General features: G+C 38.1%; 1 protein-coding gene across 1 annotated transcript; it reads left to right on the forward strand.

Annotated features, from left to right (window-relative positions):
- The first annotated feature begins 716 nt into the window (after positions 1–716).
- On the forward strand, positions 717–4,492 carry gemin7 (gem (nuclear organelle) associated protein 7). The gene is made up of 2 exons (XM_080888378.1): positions 717–793; positions 2,022–4,492. The coding sequence occupies exon 2, from the start codon at positions 2,043–2,045 to the stop codon at positions 2,427–2,429; it is 387 nt and encodes a 128-aa protein (XP_080744504.1). The 5' UTR covers positions 717–793; positions 2,022–2,042; the 3' UTR covers positions 2,430–4,492.
- The last annotated feature ends 8,330 nt before the right edge of the window (positions 4,493–12,822 follow it).

The following is a 12,822-nucleotide window of genomic DNA, read 5'->3' on the forward strand; positions in this document are numbered from 1 at the left end:
TAATATGAAAACCAACCCAGGACCGTGACACCTTATGTCTATCTATCTGGTTCACTTGAGCTCTGTTTTGCTACACTGTTTACTACACAGTGGCTGTGGGGCAAAACAAGCCCCAGGTGTTGTGAAAAGTTCAACTGGTAATTCATCTTATTTCATCTTTCAAAAGTATGTGCTTTCAAAATTTATGTTGCAACATAACAACGGACTAGTGAAAAGTTATATATATTGTTTACATCAGTGGCTACAAAATTTACTTATGCTCTGTGGGTGGATTTTTCAAATGTTTGCGATTACAGGTCCTGAAGAAAAATGCTACAGTGAGCTTAAATGACAACAGAGGAGGTAATTTTCAGCAAACTAGCTTGTAGCATGACTTTGATTTCAGAAATGCTCTTCTGCTTATGTCGGATTTAATGAATGGTTATTTGACTTACCTTTGACACACTTTTAACAAGTTACTTTACTGTGTCTTTAAAAAGTAATTGTATTCAAAAACATTATTTTTAATGGTATTAACAGTTGCTTCTTGATATCTCTACATGTCCACCTTTATTATTATTATTATTATTATTGATGTATAGAATAAAATATTTCAAAATTCACTTTTCAAATAAAAAAAAAATTGCGAATATTATTTGCAAATTTGGCTCTTTGCTCTCACGTCCACTAGGGGGCGGTAATGCACATTTAAGCTGATTTATATGCGCAAATGAATCCGTCGAGGAAGAAACCGAACAACAAGGTCTGGGACTAGATAGCTGTTGCTAACGGTGCTAACACGAGAAAGCACACAGTAAGTAAAGGAAAGAGCATTTGTGCATTTTAATTCGATTGTTTCACTATGCTTTCTGGTCGTTTTGTGCGGTTATGTTGTGTCTAAATTAAACGGGATTGTAAACCAAGTGTCTGACTGTTAATGAAGTTCAGTTGATCATAAACTGGCCAATTTTACTTTTCTGGTAAATTTGCCTAATGTAGGTCAGCGTACATTTTAGCTTACTGTAACATCTGCTCTGGATGAAACGATGATATAAATCGGGGTTTTTTTCGTGTTTATTAATAACTTAAATTTGAAGTGCATTTTTACAATGAAAAGTCCCGAATGTATTTAAGAAAGAAAGAAAGAAAGAAAGAAAGAAAGAAAGAAAGAAAGAAAGAGGGGGGCTGGAGAGAAAACGATAAAAAAAAACTTAATGAAAATGTGGATAACTTGTTATCAAAACCCTGAATGGCGCATCGAATATTTGCTTTAATCTTACAAAGGCACGCACAAAAGGAAAAACACAAAATCAAAATATACTTTACAGTGATATGCAGCTGAGAATGGGATCAAATCATTTGTTAATCAGCAACTCTTAGCGAGCTATGAAAGGTTCGTTGATTTCAGTAAAGCTAAGAATGCACGACACTAAGGCGAGTGTTGTTGTTGGGTTTTTTGTTTGTTTGTTTTTTGCTTGTTTTTCTTATGTCTCCGTTATATCTCTCTTATCCGTGACATGCTGCTTTTAATTCTGCCCATGTCAAACATCTTTGACTGAAGACCAGTTCTCAAAAATCTGAACACGGATATGCGTAATTGACAGGATAAAGAGGGAAAAAAAGAATAACCACTTATACTTAGAATTGTTAAGATGTCATTTTGATCCCATAGAAATGAACTTAAAACAAACACATATGGTTTACATACATTTCGTAGCAGGATCTGTAACTATAGCGCTATAATTACATAACTGCTTTTATACCTGTTACTTAATGTAACTAATAAATAAATAAATAACTTTTCCATGATGATCCCCTTCACTTCATTTTAAATACGTCTTACATATAATAAGAAAAGTTAACTGACAATTTACAAGTGACAGTGAATGACTTTTTCATAATATTGTAGCTAATCTTGAACTGCAAGTAGATCTGTTTATTTTTAGTTTGCAGTTTAATCTTTTTTTGTGTGGTTGTGCTTGGAAAAGTTTTTCTTGAGCACATTTATTTTCCTGCTCCTGACTTTTATTTTCCTTTTGCAGGCTTTGGCAGAAGCAGTCAGCATGGCGACTCCAGTGCCCGTACTCCGCCTGCCCAAAGGACCTGACCCCAACAGCCGTGGATTTGACCCCAACTCGCCCCGCTTCATCGCTCTCTGCCGAACCTCCATTTCCTCCTCAGCAGCTTCAGATACCGACAGCGAGCAGCTGCAGAAAGAGCAGGATGCTCGATCTGTGCTGAGAGAGGGCTTCCTCCGGTGCTTGCTCTCCATGACCAACAAGAAGGTTCAGTTCCAGATGTACGAGAATGTGAAGGTGGAGGCCACATTTGGGGCATCAGATATTGACGTGCTGAACTTTCAGGTGTCTGACCTGCACACTCCCATTGGTGTGCAGAAAGAGGCTCTAATCAGATGTCAGGATGTGATATCATTCACCTTTGATGTATAAACATGTTGCTTTTGTGTGTGCGGTGGACTGGATTATATGCTAGTGATTTGACTGCATTCAACAAGCAGTCCCACTGTTTCAACACAAGAGGGAGTCGCGTGCCTTTGTGTCAAGAGGTAGCCATCCAAACCTGATGGCAGAGTTTAGTGGTTGCTCCAGAGCTCAATGATACTCTCAAATATCAGAAGTGCCACTAGTGGTTTCATAATAAGTCTCAACAAATGCGTGAGGTAGAGGCTGTAACAGTCTGCAAAGTTAAAGAAGTGCAAAACTTCAAAGATAATGCAGCTTTTTGAGGTCAGTGAATCCTGCCAGATGTCACCTGACATTTAGCCTCAGTATCATGTTTATGAACAGGTTTCCTGTCTCAGTTAAACATCAGAGTTGGATATGTACAAACATGTTACTGCTGTACTGGTGCTGGAGTTGTGAAATTGCCTCATTCAATTTAACTGAATGTGGTATATAAATTATTGCACTTAAAGGAAACACTTTTGTATTCTCTGTGAAAGTGATCAGGACTGTGTGGCAAAATGTTATTTTTTGCAAAATAAAATGTTTAAAGAAATAACTGGTAAATATTCATGTTTAATGAAAAGCTCAATTTCAAAAGCCACTCTTGAATCGAGCCCTTTTCCTAAAGTGGGCTCATTAAACTCTTCCTTTTGGCATTGTGCAAAGGTCTTGAGGTACCTCCATTTCTTTATTATTTTTCTACAGAAATGGGAAGTATGTGTGATTTATTGAAACGTGTAAAAACATGCAGTTTAAATAAAGCAAACTTTTTGTACATTTACAGTACAAGCTTCAAGGTCAATATTTTGTAAGACAATCTATATTCTTCAGCACATCCTGAGCTCTTAAGACAGCTTTTTTGTAATTTCTTGAAGTAGTCTTCAGGAATAATTCTCTGGGCTTCTTGAAGGACATTCAAGAAGCTTTGGATGTTGGCTTCCTTGTGTTTCATTCTCTCTTAAGATAATACACTGCTTCAGTAATGTTGGAGGATAATCCATGATGTCTTTCATTGTCTTTTTCTATCCAGCTATTCTTCTACTGCATTGGCAGCATGTTTGGGATGCTAAAAAGTAAAGCATTTTCCAATCAGATACGTGGAATCTTGGTGGTATTCCACGGTTCTGATAGTACCTTTCAGTGTTCATTATTCCACCAATTTTGAAAAGCTTTTTAACACTGCTCCAAACCACACTAGACCCTCCACTGTGTTTTACAGATGGCTGGAAACCTCTTCCCTGACCTCGTCTAACTAAAAAAAAAAAATCAAATGTGGATCACTCCATAGGACCTGTTGCCACTGTTTTTCAGTCCAGTCCTTGTCTATTTTGGCATTGCTCAGCCTGTTTCCCTTAAGAATGGCTTTTTGATGGCCACTCTCCCACTGAGACCATTTCTAATCAGACTTCAGTGAACAGGTTTTTTGTTTGTTTGTTTTCCCCCTTATTCTTAAGGACACAACTTTCGGATGTTATGTCCTTGGCTGTGTTGGCTGTAGTTTGTAATTTAGGTCTGACACTTGTCCTCCACTTGGTCAGTTTCCTCAATTTTTTTTAAGATTGCACTGCACAGCGTGTCAAGATATGCCAGGTTCAGCTGATACCTCTTGTGGTGGAATTACATTGCTCGTGCAAAGATTCTCTTTTATGCCTGTCAGATTTTATTATCTTTGGTATTTAGCTTAATAATATAATAATGATAATGGTAATAATAATAACAGATTACTAGTAATTAATAATTCTTTAGATTAATCTAAAGAAAAGGAGTAAATTGTGGGGGATATTTTTAGGGACGGGTTTTTGTTTTTTTTGTTTTGTTTTTTCAACAATAGGCTGCTATTAACTGTCTGAACTGTTCAATTTAAAATGGATTCTTTGCCAAGTTGTCATTATCTGTAGACACAACACTGGTGCATTACTTGAGTTAGGTGCTTTTTATGTTTGGGTGATTCATAGGTCAGTGTTAAGTGACTTAAACATTCCTCTCAAAACAATAACAAAGCATTCCTCTGAAATGGTCGGCTATCTGGAAGCTATATATATATATATATATATATATATATATATATATATATATATCTCCCACTTTTGTGTAGTACTGTATAATGTGACTAAGGGTTAGGTTCATACTAAATATGACACCAGTCCATCACAGGGCTAAGAACATAAAGAGTAACACCATTCGTACTCAACCATATCTATAACCAATTTAGAACCATCGTCCAACTCAGTGGTTCCCAAACTTTTTTTGCTAGGCCCCCCTTTGTTTTACAAGAAAAATGTTGGCCCGAGCCCCGTGCTAGCAGTGTCCAAGCGTTGGTTTTTATTTATTTATTTATTTTTTTTCCCTTTTCATACCGCGCCCCCCCTGCAATGCCCCACACTTTGGGAAGGTCTGGTCTAACTTAACATGCATGTGTTTGGACTGTTGGAGGAACTGTGTGCATTCACAGGGAGATCATCCCAACTCCACACAGAAGCACCTCCAGCCAGTTGGAATCAAAGTCTGTCCTGTAAGGCTTACCACTGCATAGCTATATTTTAACCCTTTTTTATAATTATTTAAAAATGCCTGACAACAAAGCTACAAACTGAGTTTTCTCCAGTTGGCTCTCTATCATCATGATGACCAGTGTAATATCTGTTTCATCAAACTGGTAGAACAGTTTGTCGACTACAGTAGCAACAGTTAGTTGCACGCAGTTTTTATATTTATTGGTTTCTGCTTGAAAATGTATTACTATTTTTGTTTTGTTTTTTTAAGAAAAATATATGTGCCAGTGCCCTTGACGTACATATATCATACTGGATATTTATTTTGTTTGTTTTTATTTGGAGAAATTAAAAAACAAAAAACCATTTAATCTATAAAAGTGTGACAGCCGATTTCCTTGATCTTCAGTTTCATATTCATAATAATGACATTAAACGTAATAAAAGTGTTGCTGTACAATGAGCTAACTTAGACACAGTTCAAAACCTCATGTTCACATGTAGAACTGTTATAGTATGTTATGAACACTTTAAGTCTTCATACTCAATTGATTAACTGATCAATGGAAAATTGTAATTTGTTCCTCTTAAAGGTTTCATCAGGTACAGAGTATAAAGAAACAAAAGATATTTCTCCAATATCATCATAAAAGTAATGATGTTTGGACTGCAACAGTTTTTAAAGTATTATCTTGCTATCCTCTTTCTTAGCAAGTTTTTCACAAATGTTTTTTTTTTTACTCGTGAAACTCGCCTGCTGGACTGTTCAGCAGGATCTCAACTGACTGACTGAAAATGATGATTCTGATGATCAAGAAATTTGTAATGATGACAATTCGAGGTTCATCATCTGTCCTTGTTTCTGACCTTGCATCTATGGATGCAGATTATAGTGATGCGATTATATTTTTTCAGTCATTTTTACAGCATGGAACATACAGTCCCGATCAAAAGTTTAAGGCCACTTGAAAACGATTTTAAAAAAAATGCATGGTTGGATCTTAACAAGGTTCCAAGTAGAGCTTCAACATGTAACAAGAAGAAATTGGAGTAAGACAAAACAATTTTTGGAGCGTGCAATTTATTGAAAACAACGCTTTAACTGAAACAGTCGGCTTTACAGTTGATCAAAGGTTTAGAACCACATGCCTTTTAAAGGCCAATTATGTGCAAAAATATGGATTCATTGTCATTTTCTGTCAGGTAGCACGCTTGCATCAAGCACGCCGTGAAACGATTTTTGAAGTGATCAACAATAATGGTGGACCTACTTATTACTGAGTTCGTGTTTGGGACTTTGATTTCTGTTTTTGGGGGGTTTATGGGTTTTTTTTTTGTTTTTTGGGGTCCTAAACATTATATCAGCTATAAAGCAGCCTCTTTCAGTTTAAGCTTGTTTTTAATAAATTGCATGCTCAAAAAAATGTTTTGTCTCACTCCCATTTCTTGTTGTTGCAGTTTGAAGCTCTACTTGGAACCTTATAAGATCGAACCCTGAAAAATAAGATTTTTTGCCATTTTTCAAGTGGTCTTAAACTTTTGATTGGGACTGTATAACCTAAATCAACTGTACTCTTTGATGAATCAGGATTACACCAGATTGTTTTTCTTGAATGTTTCAGTAATAGAGCCCATACTGACTCAACATATGATGGCAGCAAAGACATCCGTCGTGTAAGTCCCTGATCATTAATTAAATACAGAAGAACAGTATTGGTCATTGTTTTGTACCAGCCTCATGGGGAGGAGGAGGGGTGGCATCAATACTATTTAATCTTCCTAAAAGGTGTATTTTGCGAGTTCCCAATAAGTCATTTTATTTGAGTGCCATTAGGCGGTCGTGCTGTGCCTGTGTCTCTTTTTGTACCTGAATTATCTGACCACTCAGTGGAGACAGTCATCAGTGAGGTAGTGACTCATCCCCCCCCGTCCGCCTCCCCGCCACCCCACATTGCTATCCCTCTCACTCTCTCTCACCCTCCCTAATCCGAAATATGGCTTAAACCTCTGCATGACGTCATCAAGCCTGTGTGATTGAATCAGGAAGCCCTCAAGGACAACCAATGTTAATTTCATATACTGTTCTATGACCAGCAGCTCTCAACTCCCCCAGCTCTCACTCTCACCTCTGTGACTATCTGCAGTAATGTATACAATACATAAACACATTCATTTCAATTTTATACAACTTCATGCTTTAGTTGGTTCCTGGTTCATTTTCTAATAACACTTCCGATCTGATATCTGATCACGTATTGGAGGTAGGCATGTCATTGTCAAAGTCTACAATGAAGAGATGATTTATGAACATAAATACAGAGGGCTTACCAGGTGCAAACCACTGGTGACACTCAAGAACAGAAAGGTCAGATTAGACTTTACCAGAAGACATTTAAAATACTTTGCACAGTTCAGTGGACGGTCTTTGGACAGATGAAACCGTAATGAACTTGTATCAGAACAATGGGTAGATCACAATGGTCATCTGTCGAACATGGTGGAGGCAGTGTTTGGCATGGACATGTATGGCTGCCAGTGGAACTGGGTTTTTGTTGTTTATTGATGTGACAGCTGGTAAAAGTAGTAGGATGAATTACAAAGTATACAGGGCTATACTTTCTACTCAGATTCAGCTGAACTGATCAGACTGCTTCACAGTGCAAAGAGATAACGGCCTAAAGTAAGCTGCAAAAGGCAAAAACTTGAATATTGCTCAATGGTAATGTAAATAACCATTGAGCAAAATCCAAATACTTCTGGACAACATCTTTTAAAAAATGCAATTAAAAGAAAATGGAAACAAGCAGAAACCTTTTTCAGCTCACTGTTTTGGTGTTTTCGGTGAACACCTTCACAGATTTGGTTCTATCTGACTGGTAAAAAGCTTTTTGTTAAAGAGTCTGTTATGCCAGCATGCCAGGCTGTCATTGTTCATGCAAACGTGACCTAGAAAATTAAGCTTTAGTATGAAAAAGATCAGTCCAATTTGAGGGGAAGATCTTTGTCAAACAGATGCATTATTAAGTTGGCCGAAAGAGTGTTCTCTTCATGACTTCACTTTATTCAACAAAACAAATATTACATGAGTATTTTCTAAAGGTTAAGTGAGAATGAGCTTTACAAGGCAGTTCTGAAGGCCTGGTGTTGGCTTATGCTTCCCGATGTGCCGCACTGCACTTGAACACGCTGTCTCAGTGTTATCTTTTCTTGCTGTTTGCCTTTCCTGACAGTCTGCTTCTCCCTGATTTCAGTGGAAAAACATCCTTGCCTTTTAGTGTATGCATGTGTGTGTATGCTGGTGTATCAGTCACGATGGTACAAGGAATCTGCCCCTGTACACTACCATCGGCCGACAGGAAGCACATTCCGCTCTTTCCTGTTTGTGGTCCTCTGTCACTTCCTGGCAAGTGTCTGATAGCTCTCAAAACCACTTAATCACCCTTTTTGCCAAAAACACCAGCCAGCAGACAAAAATAATTGGGCAGTGACCTCATGAATTGGTATTTTTAGCACATTTCATTATCAAAAGGGGGAAGAAATGATGATTCACGTGATAACATTCATTGGAACAAGTATTAACCCAAGTATAAGCAAGTATTAACTTTGGTTGTCATTGCATCAATGCTAGAGTTAAACCCGTTAACATATATGGTAACGAGGACTAAGTTTCGTCTGAGCTGTGACACTGGGAGCACAATGAATGAATATACTGGAGTATGAGATGGGGAATTCACTCAGCCGGCTGATGAGTCAGTGAAACTGCTTTTCATTCCTCTGCTTCCTCAATGAGTCAGTGTGATCACTTTCTCCCTTCAACTTCACATTTAATTTAATATTTTTGCTTATTTGTAACTGACTTGGAAACATTGCGGTTGTTGTCTTACTGCTCATTCTTCTTGTTTAGTGGGGAAGGCAAGCATTCACAGTACCAGCTTTACATAGTGATGCTTGCGTACCCTTTTCTCATTACATGTGCCTGCAGTGTCACTCTGCCTCTGTGTAGACAGTTTTTTTTTTGTTTGTTTTTTTTGTACAATGAACAATTATGCTAAAAGTGAATGCTAAAAGAAGGGCTAAGGGGTCCTGATTAAGCATCAATATAAAATGAGTTGGAAGTAAAATTGGGTTGCTTCAATCCCCCCAAAATTAAAAGAAAAACAGTAATGAAAAAAGCCAACTTTGTCATTCATTTTACCACGCTTTTCTAAAATCTAACTGAGAAACTTTTAGTTTAGCTTTTAATTGGGTACTGACAAAGACCACAAAGAGAGACCACAATTTTCCCAGATTACCTTCTGAGTTAAATCCAGAATTAAATCTAAACTCAGTTTCAGGTCTTATCTTATCTTAAAGACCTCCTTGTACCCCAATAGAGCACTTTGCTGTCAGACTGCTGTTTTTTTGTGGTTCCTATGATATGTAATAGTAGAATGGGAGGCAGAGCCTTCAGGCCCCTCTACTGTGGAAGCAACCCTCGGTTTGGATTTGGGAGACAGACACCCTCTCTACTTTTACAATCGTGCTGAAAATCTTTCCTCCACAGTGTGTCTTTTGCCCTGTGTCCCTCCTTCACCCAAAACCAGTCAGAGCAGATGGCCATCCCTCACTGAGCCTAGTTCTGCTGGAGGTTTCTTCCTGTTAAAAGCAAGTTTTTCCTTCTCACTGTCACCAAAGTGGTTGCTCATGGGTGTGTGGTTTTTGTTCTCTGAATTATTGCAGGGTTTTACCTTTCAATATAAAGTGCCTTGAGGGAACTGTTGTTGTAATTTTGTTGCTTTATAAATATGACTCTGAATTGAACCTCTCTGTGGTGCAACCAACAGACAAATCACTAAAAAATATCTTTGTGAGACAAAAGGCACTAAATTTGATACAGACCTTCTTTAGTGCAAGGTACAGTATGCCAAGAAGATTGTCCGATACTTTGCCTCCTGACTGCTCATTTGCTTTCAGCAGCTTGCATACATAAAAACATTGTGTCAGCAGACATGTGCACAGTTCTAGACAACTGTATCATTCTCTGTTTACTATGCAAGGCAGCAGAATTACTTTGTACTTAAGTGTCTGCTTTCTAATTATGAACTTTATACACAAGTTAATGAGTTCAAACATTCTCACAATGGAAGTGCTGAAAATCCCTCAATGCAATGATTGTAGTAATTATGATTAAATTAATCCTATAATATTACAGCCACCAGTGACGACAGAAAAGATTTATGTTTATTTCTAAAACACAAATTAAATATTCATTATAGAATACTGTAAACTATGTAAGGAAGTGAATGAATGAGAGAGTGTTTCTGGTGCTTCCCTCCTTTATGATTATAGATATTATTAAGAAGAACTGGGTAAATAAATGAATAAAACCCCATTTATGTTAGCGCATACAATACAGTCACAGTACGTTTTCTAAAGTAGAAGTGCTGATATTTACTGTAAAGTTCTCACTGAAGGTGTTGTCAAAGCAGCCAGGCAAACAGACACAAAAGGAATGGCTGAGTCACAATCAGTCCCCAGGTTTGTTTGACTTGCCACCGCGGGGAATGTTGGAGGATCTCCAGCAATTGTGAGGGCCAGGCGCTCTGTGGCAGCCTCATTTCCCCAGCTCAAGTGGCCAGGGAGATAAAGAGGTCAGCAGTGGAGCATGCCAGCTGGAAAAAGCCTGGAATCCAAACTGTAAAAACCCCTTAGGCATTGAAAGACTCAATTTTATTTGTGTTTAGGGTGAATATACATGTATGAACACAACAGCATTTTGAGACTGTTTCCCATAAATGAAGCTGCCAGTTGTTTAAATAAAAAAGTGAAGATACTAAACTATAATTTTCCTTTTTATTGGCCTGTAGCCCTGCAAAGGAACCAAATCCATATTGGACTATATCTATCCATGCCCATGATCAAGAAGTTGCCACAGCATGATATGGGAAAGTGGAGGCTTATGTCCAACTCAAGTCTAGACAGGAAGACATATGAGGAGGTGGGAGGAGAAGGGAAGCGCCAATTAGAGTGAGATTAAAGTTATCTCCATTTATCTATAAGTCTGTAGACTCTATCACGGCCCACTCCCTTCCCCACAGGAGTAAACACAGGAAGATGCTGCTAATTACTGTCTGTGATGCTGAGGACCAACTGATGTCAGCGCTGATTGGACAGGTTCATCAGCTGTGACCAATCAGGACCAGCTAGAAATGCTATTATTGAGAAGCTTGTGAATATTTGAGTGAAGGTTTGACTGATGTTTATCTCTGAGATCCTTTTTTTTCTACACGTAAAAGTCACATTTGTGCAGTCATCAATATTCCTATTAAATATGTTGTATCGATTTCAAAGTCAGTTTACTGACTGCCATCATGATATTTCAGCTAATGCCAGGATCAAGTCACAATGGTCATCTATTTAATCCTCTGGTGTATGACATCTATATGTGCAAAATTATGAAATTTTTTTATCAACTTCAACTGTACCTTTTTGGTCCCAACTAGCAAACGTTAACGTGCTTATCTTGCAGGGATGTCGAACTCCAGGCCTCGAGGGCACGTTTTAGATATCACCCTGGGTCAACACACTTGCATTAAATGATTAATTCATTACCAGGCCTCTGGAGAACTTCAAGAAATGTTGAGGAGGTAATATAGCCATTTAAATCAGCTGTGTTGGATCAAGGATACATCTAAAACCTGCAGGACACCGGCCATCAGGGCCTGGAGTTCGACACCTGTGATTTAGCGGTTCACGACATATTACAGATCTTACATCAGCTGAACTATGGTCATGTTAGTATGCTGAGCTTAGGATCTAAGGTAACGTCAAAGATTCCCAACTTTATTTTTACAAGGCCTTAAAATAGCTATTTTTAGCTATTTTACATTTGCATTTTTGGCCTATGACAGCTGGTATAGGTTGCAGTGTACCACAGCATTCGTGGGATGAGAAGTGCGTTACCACCTGTCGAGGTTGCCAGTTTATCCCAGGCAGCAGTTAAAGTGGGATTTGGCAGTTGGAGTAACCTGAAGATTGGGTGTAGCAGTGCAGCATAGGGAAAGGAATCACTTGGAAATAAGCCACATAGTTTGTTTTGGGAGCACCAGAAGAATTTTCTCAGTGGACAGGCTGTTATCAGTTGACCTGTACTGATACTCTGACATTCACTGCTCTTTGTAGATATTGCGATCTGAATTCAACAAGGTATAAGCAGATGTGTAATGAGCTATATGGCTGCTTTCCAACCCCCTAGACAATATAAAGTAAGTAAAAATTTGGTGAGCGACTAATACTGACCTTAAATTGATACCTGTTAGCCTTGATGTAGCCCAACATAGACCATGAACAGTACAGCCAGCCCTCCACCACTCCAACATCGTGCATTACTGTAAACTTCACCCCGGTACTGCAAAATAACCCGTTTAGCCCACAGTATGCCAAAATACCTTATATTTTCACACAATCTTTAAACAAGAAAAAATTAATATACTTCTTCCATGACCTCAACTTTATTTACATCTGCACCATGAACACAACTCAGAGATGAGGATGAAAAAGAACATGTTGAGTGTGTAGGCAGACAGTGGGATGTCATTCTTTTATTATTACTGAGCAAATATCTCTATGCAGTCAATAAAGCAATGCCAAGCTGTGGCACATGAAAAATAAACTCTTTGAACAGTAATATAAATTAAGTTGTTTATCAGATTTGATGGTTCACTCAAGCCTTACTTTTGAAACATGATTTGGACCATATGTTATTCAGAAACCTTTCAGCTACGTTTGCTAATAAGAAAAAAATAGGAACACATTGTTGATGAGTATGATTTTCCCTTTAAACCCTGCTTCAGGTGCAGGCATAGCTGGACTGGCCATTAGCCATACCGGGCATTTGCCGGTATTTG

The sequence above is a fragment of the Rhamphochromis sp. 'chilingali' genome, assembly GCF_963969265.1.
Source record: "Rhamphochromis sp. 'chilingali' genome assembly, chromosome: 8".
Classification (NCBI taxonomy): Eukaryota; Metazoa; Chordata; class Actinopteri; order Cichliformes; family Cichlidae; genus Rhamphochromis; species Rhamphochromis sp. 'chilingali'.

Coding starts and splice junctions, on each gene's coding strand:
- gemin7 (XM_080888378.1), top strand. CDS start 2,043: ATGGCGACTCCAGTGCCCGTACTCCGCCTGCCCAAAGGACCTGACCCC.